At 31.3% G+C, this 16,848-nt stretch overlaps 1 protein-coding gene across 1 annotated transcript; it reads left to right on the top strand.

Moving 5' to 3' along the window:
* Positions 1–584: 584 nt before the first annotated feature.
* Positions 585–2,443, top strand: LOC122589941 (cytochrome P450 81Q32-like). Its single transcript, XM_043762273.1, has 2 exons — positions 585–1,478; positions 1,598–2,443. Exons 1-2 carry the CDS (start codon positions 588–590, stop codon positions 2,231–2,233), a joined length of 1,527 nt encoding a protein of 508 aa, XP_043618208.1. The 5' UTR covers positions 585–587; the 3' UTR covers positions 2,234–2,443.
* Positions 2,444–16,848: the final 14,405 nt, after the last annotated feature.

Consider the following 16,848-nt stretch of genomic DNA (forward strand, 5'->3'; position numbering starts at 1 on the left):
TTTATAGTTTTTTTTTAAATCAAGGTACATAAAAGATTTTCTTCAAAATAGTTGATTACAAATTTAACTTTAGTCAGAAAAAAAAGCGTAATTGTGTTTTTCTTTTTTATGAAAAAATAACACAATATTCAAAAAAGTATATATTTTTTTAACATAGTATTTTATAAAAATAAAAAGTTAGTTTATTTAAGTTGATGAATCAATTAAATGATTACCACGCAATACGACGACAATGACAGTATCGTTGCCATGAACCTTTTACCTTTGCTACCCAACAGTTCAAATTTGATTCGAGAACTTTACATATTTTTACTTTTATAGATCAAAACTTTTACTATTATGCCATCATTCATAAGATTTTATATAGATATGTTACGTACGTTACGTTTTATGTAATTTGCTCTATGCCTCCATACAATATGGTATTATAGTATCTTAATTAGTTTACTTACATGTATTTCATGAGAACAAATTATTAAACTGTGTAAATTTGGTTATAAATAATCATTGCATGACTTTCATCAGTATAAAAACACTTGCTATATATCGCAAAAACTCATCATTATTTGCGCACTTGTATCGATCTCATGGATCATCTCTTCATCACCATCCTACTACTTCTAGTTTCATTTCTATTGGCCACCCATTTTCGTGGCAAATATGCCAACCTTCCGCCCACCATCTTCCCAAGTATCCCAATAATCGGTCACCTCTACCTCTTAAAGAAGCCCATTTACAGAACCTTAGCCAAACTTTCCGCCAAACACGGCCCAATTCTCTTCCTCCACTTTGGATCACGCCGTGTCCTTGTGGTATCCTCTCCTTCAGTCTCCGAAGAATGCTTCACCAAGCAAAATGATATCATATTCGCTAACCGCCCTCATTTGCTGGCTGGCAAGATACTGAGCTCTAACTATAGCAGCCTTGGTTGGGCCCCATATGGTGATCTTTGGCGTAACCTTCGTCGTATTTCAACCATTGAGGTTTTTTCTTCTATTCGTCTTAACGAGTTTCACGATGTACGTGCTAACGAAGGAAGACTCATGATACGTAAGATACTTTCTGAATGTGGTTCATCACCTGTGAACTTAAACAAAGTATTCCAAGATTTAACGTCGAATGTGTTGATGAGTATGATTGCAAGGAAGAGATATTTTGGTAGCGTCGATATGGAGGATGAAGGCAAACGGTTCCAAGAAATCGTCAAGGAATCGTTTTTGGTTGCTGGTGCTTCGAATATAGCGGACCATTTGCCAATTTTGAGTTGGATGGGAGTGAAAGGATTTGAAAAAAAGTTAATCGCGATGCAGAAAAATCGGAGTGAGTTCTTTCAAGGGCTGATTGATCAACTTCGAAAGGCTGAAGTGGGAAATAACAAAGAGAAGAAGAAGAATAGTAGCATAATTGAAGTGTTGTTGCAGCTACAAGAAACGGATCCTGCGTACTACACAGATGAACTTATTAAAAGCTTTATACTGGTAAGATAAAGATCTACACTAAACATGGGACTAGCTGATCAAACTATTTTGTTTTAAGTTACGAGTATCTCATTAAGTAATCATTTGTGTACTAATTAGTTAAATCTGTTGATTATCAGAACCTATTGGCAGCTGGTGTGGATACTTCGTTTACGACTATGGAATGGGCTTTTACTCTTTTGCTCAACCATCCACATGTTCTAATAAAGGCACGAAATGAAATTGATAATCATGTGGAAAATCACCGTCTTGTTAATGAATCGGATATGGCCAACCTACCTTATCTTCGTTGTATTATTAACGAGACTTTAAGACTGTACCCTGCTGCCCCACTGCTAGTACCTCATGAGTCATCGCATGATTGTGTGGTCGGGGGCTATCACGTTCCACGTGGGACCATGCTGTTGATAAATCAGTGGGCAATACAACACGACCCGGACGTGTGGAGTGACCCAGAGAAGTTTGATCCTGATAGGTTTAAAGGGTTTGAAAGTGGACGAAATGGGCTGAAGTTCATGCCATTTGGGTCGGGAAGGAGGAGTTGCCCAGGGGAAGGGCTAGCCACACGTGTGATTGGGTTAACGCTAGGGCTGCTCATACAATGCTTTGATTGGGAAAGGATCAGTGAAGAGATGGTTGATATGAGTGAAGGTCCCGGGCTTTCCATGCCCAAGGTTCAACCTTTGTTCGCCAAATGTAAACCACTCCCGATTACTCGCAATTTGGTATACGAGACGTTTGAGTCCATGACATAATTGCATGGATCCGGCCTAGCTAGCCCATTAACAAAGGTCTCACATGCAATGTAAAAAGAAGAAAATATATAGGTTCAATTTGGCAAAATCCTTAAAAACGAACTGCCGTTATGGTACTATATATAGAAAGTTTCATTAATATGAAAAATGATTTATTACACATTAGATCCCACATGTAGATATCAAAAGTCAATTCACATCCACTGCACTCACCGTTCGTATACTCATATGGTGATGAATGTGGAATGATACTACAATTTCTTTGAATGAATATATTACTGATCATTTGTAAAAGTCGTGATATATAGTAAGTTAAATCATTATAGAAACTAAGATAAATTATTCTGTGATTATCTATATATTTTACGTATTGTAATTACCAAATGTCCAAATGAGCAATAAATGATTGGTTAGGATTACTACTAACCCACTTTATTAAGGCAATGCATGATCACGTCAAGTAGTTAATCAAGTCCACAAGACTTGTTATGCGTTAATACGTACGAGTATAATAAAAGTCTTAAAGTGACATATGGTGCAAATCGATCAGTTTGGTATGAAATGAGGACAGGAAACTGAAAATATGGCAAATATGTCACCCCTGTACATTCACATTGACTTCGTTACGCAAGTACTAAGTAGCGCATTAGATTATATGTTAACTGTCCTTCAACTTATGTTTTAACACATTCAGATTAGTTTTAAGCTTCACTCATGCTACAAATAGCTTTTCGACGGCAAAATGTGCCTTTTTTTTCACGGTTTTTATTAGAAATTGTGTAAGTAATTCAATAATGGGATCAGAGTCATGTGAAGCGCGAATGCCACAATTGTTTGAGTGCGGATCGTTCAAGAAATTACCATGAAGAATCAGAAAATAGCACCGAGCATAGCTACGAATCACAGAGAGTTGTCCCAAGAAGTAAATAATCTGTCTTTAAGAAAAAAGTCAAGTGAGTATTGAAGGCATTAGTTTGAAATTTTAATTACATGGGGAAAAGGGCTGTAGTCTTAAATTTGAAAGAATTAAATAACGTCTTGATCATATTGGAAAAATAACAGTGGCAAAAGGCCTGGGTTGGGCAGGTTGAACATAAACACTCGTTGTCCAAGATTATCATCTTCTTATAAATAATTAGTATGGCTAATCTTATTAAAACCTATTAAATAAAATATAAACTGAATTAACCCACTTATAAGAAATTGCCACGTCAAGAAACACAGTCCTACTTTGATATGCTTAATTATCTACCTTGGCTACGGAGACAAGATTGAGCTTAATATTGTACTTGTTATCCAAACATAAAGATCATTACATATTCATGATGTTATATTCTTTTCAACAAATTAAATGAACTACAACAAACTTATTGAATAACTTGATGTTGGATACAGGGGAATTATTTGGTCAAACGGGCTGACTAAAGTCATCTCTTTTGACTTTTGAGTGTGGACAATATCCACAATTCCACATTCTTGGTGGTAATAGAACACCATCACTTGTATAATTACTATTATAAATTATTGGAGTCGGGTAGAATACTATAACAAAGGCTATGAATGATTCCATTAATAATTTATTGACTCTATCAAGTAATTTGGAATCTTGACACACAATCGACAACGTCCTTCTTGTTTCAACAAGAATGAACTTAATTAATACACGACTATACAAATCTTTCATTGACCATATGCTTATTTTGCTTATAAACCTTATTAGGTTCAGCTATTAGAATAGCGACACATCTTTATTGCGACTCACTAACATTTATTGATGGAAATTACCCACATATCCAAAAGTAAGTAATGTTCTTTGTAAACATAATTTAGCATCATATGCATTAAATGTAAAGCATGACATGTTTATTCACAAGTGATGGCGCTAATGCTTTTATGAGTAATAGTTTAAGTAATATTAGAGATATCTTTCGTGTATCACCTATAATAACTAGTATTAGATGTCCTATCATAAACCTCCTATATATTCAAAAGGAAAGTGATATTCGTATTACCAAACTTGATTAACTTACCATATTATATAAGTATTACAACACACTGTACAAACAGTTAATGCATAAGTGTGGTAAATCAATCAACTTAAGTGGTACTAATATCACTTCCCTATTCAAAATGACAATACACTCAACTATCATAAATTATTAAATTTAGCGTGTGTGAATCAAGCAAACTATATAGGACTGAATAACGAAAGAGAGAAACAAAAGAAATAGATAGCTAGTAAGCATCGGTTGTATACTTCAAATAAGCAAGTGTTATCCTAGGGGGGTATACACTTTTTTACTCACACTTCCTAAAAAAAGCATAAAACAGTCGTCATTCAACCTGGTCCTATGTCAGTATTTGTACCTATAAGAAAGCTACCTCTTTTTGTATTTCACAACACTAGCTTAAATTAAGAATATTTATAATTCTTCATTGATTTACTTGGTGAAATGATAACAAATGGGTTCACCTATTCAGTATAAGCTCTTGATTATTTAGGTGTAAATCCAAAATTCAAATTTTAACATGGGGAATGATATATTTATAACAAGTATTAGCCATCCACAACAATACATGTTTTACATAGTTGTAAATTGTGCAGTAAAATATGTATATTTGTTATAGATGACTAATATTTGTTGTATATATATATCATCATTACCCAACATATGCATATTTAACATTAGGGAAATGATATATACTTTTAATTCATTAACTTAAAAATTTTGCTATCAAATAGATGATGACATTTTAATGAAATCAAGAGAGATAAAATTAAGAAAGAACAATAGTGAAATTCATATGTGATGTGTCATTCTCGTTGTGTTTTCAAAATAGTTTTAGGTTAATGTTTAAAGAAACTTTTATGTTAATGTTCACAAGGACATTAACATTATATAAAAATAATATATATATATTAAAACAGTAGTTAACCGAGCAATTCTAAAGGCTTTTTAACTGAAAAAAATATTCACATATTGCCACATAGGATTTTATATTATGTGTCTTCTCCATATTTATTTTTGATATATATATATATATATATATATATGGGAAAATGGAATATAAGGTTGTCTGACACCTAAGCTTAGGTGTGGAACCCCTCACATACTAATAATTTATTATTTATTGTTTAATGAATAAATGTGTGGCCCCCATAATTTTTATGGTTTAAAAAATTAATATGTGAGTGTCCGACATCTAAGCTTAGATACCTAACAGCCTTGTACTCTCATCCCCTGTATATATATATTTAACAAATTTTAAATTTTGATAAGATATTCAAATCTATTTACTATAATTATATTGACATATCTTGAGTTTACAATTCATAAACTTTAGTAAAGTAATTCATGGTAAATGGCCTTTTAATGATAACTAAAAGAGAAAATTACATTTTTGGTCCTTTAAGTTGGCAGGATTTTCAGTTATTGCCTTTAAGTGAATTAATTACAGAAAAAACCCTGAAGTTGGTCAAATTTTTCACTTTTCAGTCTGTGACTAACAGCCGTCTATTAGGTCCATTAAGTGAATGACAGATTCGTCATTTCACCATGATCCCTTGATTCCCTTCTTCCCACACTCAAACACAAACCAGATTCGTCAGGTTTTGCTGAAAACGAAATTTTAACTGAAATCACGACGACCGAAAATTTGAAAATCACTATCGAAATATTACAATCTAGATTTATCTTTTGTTAGCTCTGAATTAGAACACGAAACATGTTGCAATGAACACGAAAGATGGATCTATGATATTAAGATTAAATATTTTATTAGTACTTTTTATTATGAATGTATGACGTCTTGCATGTTTATGTAAATTTAAGCCAAATTGGCTGTTTTTCGAGTAAAATGCCTTAAACTTAAAAGGTATAAATAAAATAATCTTACCAGTCAACTCTAGCCAAGCCGGATGGATAACAAGAAATAATGGGTTTGAGTTGAATTATTTACATAAACAACCATATGCCCATTAATTTTGTTTTCTTAGTACTTTTTACTTTGTAAAAGTTAGGTTATACATAACCAATGTTTTTTATTTCTATTTTTGTATCTATAGATATATAAAGTATAAACAACACATTAATCTTATGCTAACTAAACTAAATTTTATTGATTATCAATATTAATATTAAACTATTAGACAAATCAATTAAATAACTATACCTCGTGCAGATAAAAAACCTAGTATATATATAAAAACAATAGCAAAGGAAAAACTGTAATATGGAAACTTTTTTTAAGCAGGTGGAAGGCTGGACCGACTCCTTGTTTTAGGGAGCTACACCCACTCTATATCTATATCAATCTATTAGATATAGATGATAAAACGGCAATCTCCATTTATTCCCAATGTCTATCACTCTATCCTAGTTGCGTTCATGTTAAACACAATATATACAAAACTAGAATTTTTTTTTAAAAAATGCTAAATAAAATGAGATTTGAGTTAAACTTGCTTAAAAAAACATTTAATGAAACGCTTAATATGTGAACAAATGAGTTAATGGAATGGATCAATAATGATCGTAAAAAAAACATATTGACGAACAATCTATTTAGTTTCACTTAATTAAATTAACAATAACGTATTCATTATCCACCCATTAAACTAATTGTTATATACACTTATTTTGAACTAACTCTTCGTCTAGCATCATAATATTTTTCTCATCATCACAATGAAAAATTGTATTGTTAAAAAACAAAAGAAAAAAGAGATTATGTTAACCATTATCATAAAATTCAAAAAAATAAAAAATAAAAAAATTAAACCAAAAATTGAACATAGTTTTCATAGTGATATGAACGAAAGAATTAACATAACTCTTTCAGAAACTTATGATATTATACAAAGCTCTTAACTCATATAAGATGAATATAATTTAGTGGTGATAAAAAAGCTTATAAACTTTAAATATTGCTACTAATGATTAATGCGATGAGAGTTCCAACTAACCAACGGCCTGAGCAAACTTTCATATAATCACCATAAAAAAAACCGAAAGGAACCTTATATAAATGTTGAATAAAAAAGATAATGAAATATCATTAGGTATAGACGTGATTTTTTAAACTAAAGAGAAGATATCATTTTATCTAATGAGAAAATCTTATACTCTTACAATATAAATATTTATTTATTTATTTTAACATATATACGTTCATTTGTTTTCTAAACATATAGTTTATTTAAAGAAAAATATGGAGTTGACACATAAGATAAAATCTTATGTGACAATTTTTCCAATTAATTTTAAATTGCAAAAGAGTTTTAAAATGTTTGGTTAACTATTGTTTTATAAGAGTTATAGATATATGTTCTAACAAATGTATATATTGACCTTTGTTGGCCGTTAAAAAATATGTTCAACAAAAGTATATACATACGGAGTAGTGATGGTTAAGAAAATTTTATAGAAGTTATAATTACGACGTGCCATCAATTTAATAGACGGAGTTTGTTTGTTTTTTTTTTCCTTTCTTTTACCGTTTTTCTTATATGTTTGATTACTTCTAAGGACCTTTTTTCATATTTTAACTATCTCTAAATTACATAAGTCATTATATCATAATTACATATAAGCCATGATTAACATAAAAATAGTTACAAAAGATCTAGCTTTCAAGTCCAGTTAGACAATAAAGTCTTAGAGGGTGTTTGGTATGATGGAATGGGAAAGGAAGAAAGGGAAAGAGAATTGTTTACCTTGTTTGTTTTACCAAAAGAAAGGAAATATCACTGCACTGTTGAATTCTCTTTCCTTAGTTTTCATTCTCTAAAATAAGTAAAGAATGGCGGTGAATGAAAATTTTCAAATGAGTGTTTCTCACTTTTTAGTAATATGTGAATGAAAAAAATGAGTAGGGATAATAGGTGTCAGCATGTAATTGCACATTCAATCACTTTCCCAAAAAGGTTTCCATATTTTTCTTATGTATTACAGCCATATCAATTATCTTTTTGAATCCCCAACATCATTTTCTATGGTTGATCTTTGCAAATCATCAAGTGAGGTAAGTTTTATCATGTATGTCTTCTTCCAATAATTTTTCCTTTTTTTACCTTCAATTGAGCACTCGATCTACTATTAGAAAATATATATAAATCTGGGCAAGTTTGACTAATAAAAAATTATAAAGATTTAACCGAAATTGAGAAAACACATCAGCCATGATTATATATGGATTCACGAGTACAAAGATTGTTGATTTATTTAACTACTTTTCATTTATTTTTATTGACCAAAATTATATCATGGTGTATTGACTGGTTATTTAAAGGAGGAACAAGAAATGTTTGTCTATTTATCATTCTCAAATTTTATACCAAACAGTTGAATTGAAATCCTTTCTTCAAGTCCATTCTCATTCACATCATTTCCATTTTTCATCACAATTCCATTATTTATGATTCATTTGTACCAAACACCCCCTTAAATATACTTAGATTAATATTCAAAATTATGGATGAAGACTTTCTCAAATTTCCAAATAAGTGAAGTTGAGTTTAGGAGAAATATAAAAGACTAAAAAAATAAATAAATTAGACTCATTATTGTAAAAATCTCACATAGTAATGGCCGGTATGTTCACAACAATCTGATCAACTTGACCTACTAAATTGATGTTTAAATTGACAAGATCGTCATCCTTGAATTACATACATTCTTCATTTAATCACATTATAAATACGATAGAAAGTTAGAAACTAACCTTTCATAATATGTTATGTTTTTGAGTTAAAAGGAAAAAGGGTAACATAAATATCGTGAGATGTGCCACCCTTGTTTGCAGGGCATGTAGTAGTAGATTGTAGTGTACTCCATCACTTTGCCCCTTGACCCTTTTCTTTTTTCTTTTTTTCCTTTTCAGCCTACTCTTTTTTCCCACACTTAGCCTAGCTGCTATATATCTAAAACTATCGTACAAGCATCATAATTACATCATGTAAAATTTTCAAAGCTCAAAACATCCACATCCTTTAATTCATAAAAACTCCCTTCTAGCTAATTTCCCATCCCACATATATACTCTCACTTTTCTCAATTCTCATTAATTCTTGTACCATGCAAAACCAAATTAGCTGTATTAGAATGTGTTTGGCCATCTTCGTTATTCTCACACTTTTGGTCTCCGGGGCCGAGAAGACGACGACGGTGGTGGCTAGAATCAGACGAAATGTGGTGCCGGAAAAGCAAGAGAAAGAGCAGAAGAAGCAGCAGGGTGATTTGTACTCTAGCAAAAGAAGAGTTCCAAATGTTTCAGACCCGCTTCACAACTAATTACTATTAAAGATTATTATCTCTATTATTATATAATATTATAGTATAGGTTGTTAATGAATGTGACGAATGAGAAATTTTCAGAATTTAGGAAATGTTAATTGGCTGATAACATGCAACAACCCATGTACTCGTTCGCCTCGAATGAATATATTGTGAATAAAATGACTTTATATTATCTTCGTTGTTCTATTTATATATATGATCGAATACTTTTTATTATATTGTTTTGGTGTGAATTGGGTCTTAAAAGTAAAAAGTGTATGAAGGATTATAAAACTTCACACGTGATGCAGTCGATGCCCTGGATTTCGTTTGGATGTTCGCATGAGTATAATCTTTTAGTTTGGATATATTGTATGCTTTTGCAGGTTACTATTGTTTAACAAATTACTTTACATGTACAAAATTTGATAAACCAATTTTGGGGATAACCAGCCGTTCAAAGTCTACTCCAAGAAAACCCATCTTCCAATTCAATAGAATTTAAACTTATCTATTGTCATATATCCATCTTTTCATTTAGAAGCTAGCTCATTGATGTAAGACGTACTCTCAACTTAAATATGTGGTGTTATTCTACATCAATTTAGGTCATTAATTTTTTTTAAAGGTGAATTTCGCTTGAGAACTTCATGTCGCGATTCGACAACGGGAGGTCTTACATACGTTGTTTTATCCGGACCGCACGACGATCAATAGGGGTAAACCCTGCCTCCTCAGACTTGAACCTGGATATACCCAAACCAAGCCTTCAATTCATAAAAAGACTTCCTATGTACTTCCCCAAGTCTTGAACCCAAGACCTCCTACTTATAAGGCAGGTACTCAACCACTTGAGCTAACTATAGCTTAATCAGCATATGCCATGTCATCATTCTATATACACATCCTTCCCTCGAACATTTTTTTATCAACATCAATAATAAATTATTTTATCTTTATAACAAATATCCATTTAAGATATACATTAAACCCGTGTCCAACACTGGACACGGGGTTTATGATATTATCAATATTAGATTTTCATACATTTAATTCATAAAAACTTATAATATTGAACGTATACAATTCTAAATGTTATACTTTGCAAGTTGTAGTACAATAATCACGTGTTCGTCACTGTCATTGTTAGCTGGGACATATTGATCGAATTGTTTGTCGTAGTCATTTCACAAGGCACATGTTACAATAATTTCTCTATTATAGAATTTTAAAACCAGTTTTACTCATAATTTGATATTATTATTAAAGTTAATTAAAAATTAAAATATAAACATACCTATGATCGTGTACAGGACTATTTCCAAAAATAGTAAAAAAAATCAGGGCCCGAGGCAAAAGAAAAAATTAGACCTGTAAATGCTATTCTAATGAACTTTGATGAACCAAATGAACATATAGATGGAAAAGTAAAGAATGAGTCTGTTGAGTGTAGAGAAAATATGAATAAATGTAAAAGGTGTCGTTATTTCACTTATGTAGTTATGTGTATCTACACAAATTTGGGCCCCTTAAAAGTTTGGGCCTAGGCTTGAGCCTTTGTTGACTTGCATAGGAGTCGGCCATGATCATGTACTTGACATTCAAGTATATGTATTTGATCATGATGCGGACTCATAACATGAATAGGTTTACTTTCAATCACAAGTCCTGTGATTATTAGATAACAATTAGGATTGTTTTCTTACTATTTGATAACAATTAGAATTCTTGATTTGAGTGACAATTGAAACTTTAAAAAATTAAATATAAATACCTTTTGTAACCTTTTTAAAAAATCTCCTCAAGTTGATGCTAAAAATAAATATAAATTAAGTATTGAGGGCTAAAAAGTGTAAATTATTGACGGAAAGCAAAAAAAGTGTAAATTAATGAGATTTTTTCTACAAATTAATATAAACAATAATATAATAATATATTTGGATAATGATTATTGAAGGTTTTAATTTATAGCTAATCTAAATGATGACATAAGCGAGAGTCAATTTAATAAAATTGAACGATTTGATTGGTTAATAAGTCATTAGTACAACTGTCTTATAGTATATATTAAGATTAAGATTAATAGGGTAATGATTAATTCTTCTAATTTATAAGCCTAATTTTCTCCTAAATCACACACCTGGAGCAGTTCCTAACACACATAAGACCCCAAAATCATCATCATATCACAATTCCATTGAGATCAAAGCCTTAATTGAAGAAACGTTGATGAAGATGCTAGGCTAGGTTTCTTTTGATCATTCTCATGTGAACAATTATGTAAGACATTTATGTTCAACCTTTCTCATATTCATGTTGGATTAGATGTTTAATTCCTCATTAGTATTTTACAACTAATGTTGTTTGGATTGTTTGAATGATTACTTGTTTATGATTTTGAATGGATTTCATCTATCAATTGGTTTTAATTTGTTATTAATCAGTGATTATTGAATAAATCTCTCATGAACTTATAATTTTACTTTAATGAATTGAAAATCTAGTTGTGTCAATTCCTCGATTTTCGTTATCGTGAATCCTCACAATTACCGATTAATTTAGCTCTTAAGTTTATTCAATCCAAACGTCATAAAGAATCATGTCTATGTGATATCCAACAAATATAAGTTAGGTTAAATATTTGAAAGCATAATTAGGAGCATGAGAATAGTCTACTTTCGCTTTTATTAAATCACTTTGTTAAGTTTATAATTAATTTTAGTTTTAATCAAACCAATCAATCAACTGAGTTTACATTCATGTCTAGTTTAATTAATTTGTCAATTAAGTTAACACTTTCTCATGATTAAATGTGAAAACGATACTTGACTTACCCATACTAGTTATAGGTAATTAGTTATAGTTTTGATCGATCCAACGACATCGACCAATGATATATCCTAAAAAAAATTCTCCTAATAATCTCCCTAATACCATAATTATATGACAAGTATACTTCACTAATTTACTCTCCTAATCACATATATTGGTTTTACCAAATGTCACAATTTTATTATTAGGGGGATTTTTAATATATTATTTTAAAAAAAGATTAATCTTTTTTCTTGACATACATATATACACACTCAATATCATATTCATCTTTTCTTACAAAGTCTTTATTGTGGCTAGTCTAACTATGTACGATGGAAAAATATTGTATATACCAAATTTGCAAGTCGAACTCAATGACATGTACTTTATGCTTTGGAAATCTTTTTGGCCAGTTGTTCTGTTGGATTTGGTTCTCCTGATTTCCTTTGCTTTTGTCATTTTGCTTTGTCTTTGGTAGTTGCGTTTCATTTATTATTTACTCATGTCTTTTTTCTTTTATTCTTTTCTTTACTTTTTTACGTTATATAATATACGACAGAAAGTACACGCACATTATGGCGGTGAGATTATGAGGGTGATAAGTTATAAAGTGTGATAGATCATAAGAGGTGATAACTCATAGAGTGTGATAGACAAATTCCTTAGGCGTACGAGCTCCACAGTCGGATTTAAAAATTCGTCAAAAGTATATCGAATGACATCTCTAACAAAAGAACATGAAATTTTAAGAACACCCATATAACTTTTATAGTTATCGCAGTATGGTTTTTGAGATAAAGTATTTTAAATGAATTAGGGGAATAAAATGATTTATGGAGGAGAAAGAAAAATGAGTAGTTGAGAATTGAGGCGAGAGGAAAAAATGAGTATTTGAGATTTTTTAAATATTTTATTAATAAGTGACATGAGTATTTTGAGGTTTTCAATTATTTAAGGTTGAAAAAATAAATGTTTTCAATTATTTAAGGTTGAAAAAATAGATGTTTTCAATTATTCAAGGTTGAAAAAATAGATGGAACAAATGTTTTAAAATGTGGTAGTTTGGTAGAGATAGAAATAAAGATAAATGAGTAATGTTTTCTATGATCTTTGTTTGGGATGAAAGATTGAAAACCGTGTTGTGGGTTAACGGGTTACTTGTTGTGGTGTAGCTGGTTCGTATATTTCAACTCAAGCCCAACTCTTTGAATAACCGTATTTTGAACCCAATCACAACTGATCACTCAATAAACAAAATGTAGACTATGTAACTAGTAAGTTGTGTTACATGTAGATACTTGATTAAACTTATAAGTTGGGAAATTTTGATGTTAAGTATATGACAAATATTTAAATAAACAGAAAATATCTTAAAAATACATATCAAATAACACATATTTAAATAAACATAGAATATTTTAAAAATACAAGAAGAAGTCGGACTCAAGCTTTTAAGTATCAAACATATACTCATTTGTATAGTCGGTTACCAATCATTCAATCAAACACACGATTAACAAAAAAAAAAAAATTCTGAGGAAAGGCCTGGAATTAACAAATTAATTAATTACTTACATTTTTGATGTTAGTTATACATGTGAAAATATCACTTATATCAGTTATATGTATAGTGAAAATATCACCAAATGTAATGAACTTCACAATCAATCGACGTACAATAACCTATTGTCAGGTGCATTTGGTTTGTAGTTCTTCAGTGTATCATATATTGTCAAATACACAAGCAAATTTCAATAAGGGGCAGCCTTATACACTCGTCCTTGACTCGTCCTCCGTGAAACACCATAGGGCTGGACTCATCTTTGGACTCGTACTTGGTCACTCGTCCCCCCATAGACGAGTAGTTTGAAGCTTTTTGTTTTTGTTTTTTGATTTGTGAGCGTATATATTAAAATAAATGGTGGGTCCAAGACTAGTCCTGGTATAAGGTTGGTTTTAAGGGGATTAGTCCTTAGGTGGTTTTCTGCTGATGTGACGATGATTAGGACTAGTCCTCCTGAGAATGAATTTTGGCGTAAGGCTGCCTTAACTGATTGTGAAAGTTATATAAAATGTTCTAACTGATAGCTACTTATTAACTTTTGTAAACGTGATATGAATATGTTTTCTTAACAAAAATTTTTTTTAACGTATGATGTAAAAGAAATTTATCATTCTTGTGATTCAGTTTTGTATATGATATATAAATATAGAAAAGAACAAAGATAATACAGTTTTGTATAAGGTGTCCTTGCATAAAACTTTGTTATCATATGTAAAAGTGCATAATGATAAATGGTCTATAAAAAATTCTCCCAAGTCCCAATTCCTCCAAATTACATGATAATACGTCACGTCAGGTAGCTATATATGTGTTGCACTGTTTGTAGAAAATACACAATTCACAAAGATTGATTGGATTGATTCCCCCGAATTGTGGTGTCTACGTACTACAGCGTCTATAGCTATCACAGTCATGAACACATCTCAAAGTTTGACTGCTCTTCCATCCAATCACAATTAAACTAACATCTCTTTTTGTTATGACACAGGATAACACCACCAGGTAAAAGTCAACCCGATCAAGGCATTAGCGGTGAGGTCACTGCTAATACTTTGACACTGACAGAGGACCCGCTAATTTCTCTGCCAGATTTACCATTACAGACATAGGGGACCACAGTATTAGCGGCAACGTCGCCACTAATATTCTCTGGTGGTGTTACACTCCTTATATACTTTTATCACTCTGACCAAGGATTTTTATCTATTGCTCTGATTTTATATTCAAAAAAAAAAAAAGAAAAGAAACAGAACACAGAAAGATAACTAAGACTGTATGGTGCAAAGCGTCCTCAAATACGCCATCACGGGGCCCACACATTTAACGCCCACTTTCCTCGTCGCATATATCACGCCTCTGCTTGTTTTTTAAAGTGGCGTTACCAAGAAAGCCCCATGGGGCACTGTTCACAGCGTTATGTGGACGTTTTTTGGGCGTTTCGGTTGCTTTTTGGGTGTCCCAAAGAAGAGGCAACGCCTTACTCCGTCTAGCCTAATATACTTGTTTTAATGTTAACCGGGGATATATTATTCATTTATTCTAGGTTTCTTATGCTCCTTCATGTTTGAAGGACCAGGACCAAAATGAAGCTTGGAATATAACCAGAAAATATCAATTTGAAGGTCATGGTCCGATTAATTGATTAAGTAGTTATAATTCTTCTATACATTGAGGTTCCTCACCTCTTACTTGAATTCTCATTTAAGGTGTTTAAAATATATACAATTTACAAGGTTTTTTAGCTACATATTTAGTTATATCTTGGATATTCAGTAAATAAGTAGTGTATTTGACACGAAACTGAATCTAGATAGTTCATTAACATAATCCAATTATGTTGCGTATATTAGTATAGTAATTTTATTAAATTAGTTTTGTCAAAAATAATATTTTGTCAAATTTGTATTAATTACTCAATCGTGGTAGAGCACATTTATTTGGGTCATACATGCTAACATACACTAGCATTATACCCGCGCGATGCGGCGGCGGTTTGGTCATGACGACGACTGGTGGTGGTGACAACGGTCATGGTGGTGACGAACTATTGTTGGTAGTGGGTGTAAGTAATTGATGTAAAGATATAGTGGAGATATTTTAAAAGATAAGGGATTGATGATGTAAATTAATTAATCAAGGGTAAAGTGGTAATTTTGCATCTAACACTTTTATGAGAGAGAAAGTGATAATTATTATAAGATAGTATAGATATGTCTATAAATATTTTATATTGTGGTTGTTTTTTTTGTATGATATATAAATGCAATGCTTCTACGACAAAAGATACACGCTTTATGGAGATTAACAGTAGACTCATAAACATAAGGGAAGTGATATTTGTATAATAAAATTTGATAAATTTACCACTGTTATGCATTACATACTTGTACAGTATGTTATAAAACATGTACAGTATAGTAAATGCATCAAAATTTGTGGTACAATGATCACTTCCCTAAACATAAACATCTTTTGGAGCATGTGTGAGATTTTTTTCCAAAGAAGCAACTTGTAAAAACTCTAACGCTAACAGTTTTTGACAATATCACTTCGGTTGGATCACATGGCCTGAAACGTTTAGTTCAATTCCCAAAAGAAGTTGGATAATCCAGCCCATTGCATAAGCAACTAAACAAAAGATGTTATATGTAACTATGTTAATTACAAAAATATAAACTTGAAGGAGTCATTCACGTTTTCAATCGAAATCAGTGGTCAACTGACATCAACATCTTTTAGAATATGTGTGAGACTTTTTCCAAAGAAGCAACTTGTAAAAACTCTAACGCTACCTTGGCCGCTCCTTCAACTGATTTCATTCATTCATAGATGTTTTTGACAGTATCACTTCGTTTGGATCACATATGGCCCGAAATGTTTAGTCCAATTCCCAAAAGAAGTTGGATAATCCAGCCCATTGCATAAGCTACTAAACAAAAGATGGCGGGCTTGAATTCATC

This window comes from Erigeron canadensis, chromosome 2, assembly GCF_010389155.1.
Source record: "Erigeron canadensis isolate Cc75 chromosome 2, C_canadensis_v1, whole genome shotgun sequence".
Classification (NCBI taxonomy): Eukaryota; Viridiplantae; Streptophyta; class Magnoliopsida; order Asterales; family Asteraceae; genus Erigeron; species Erigeron canadensis.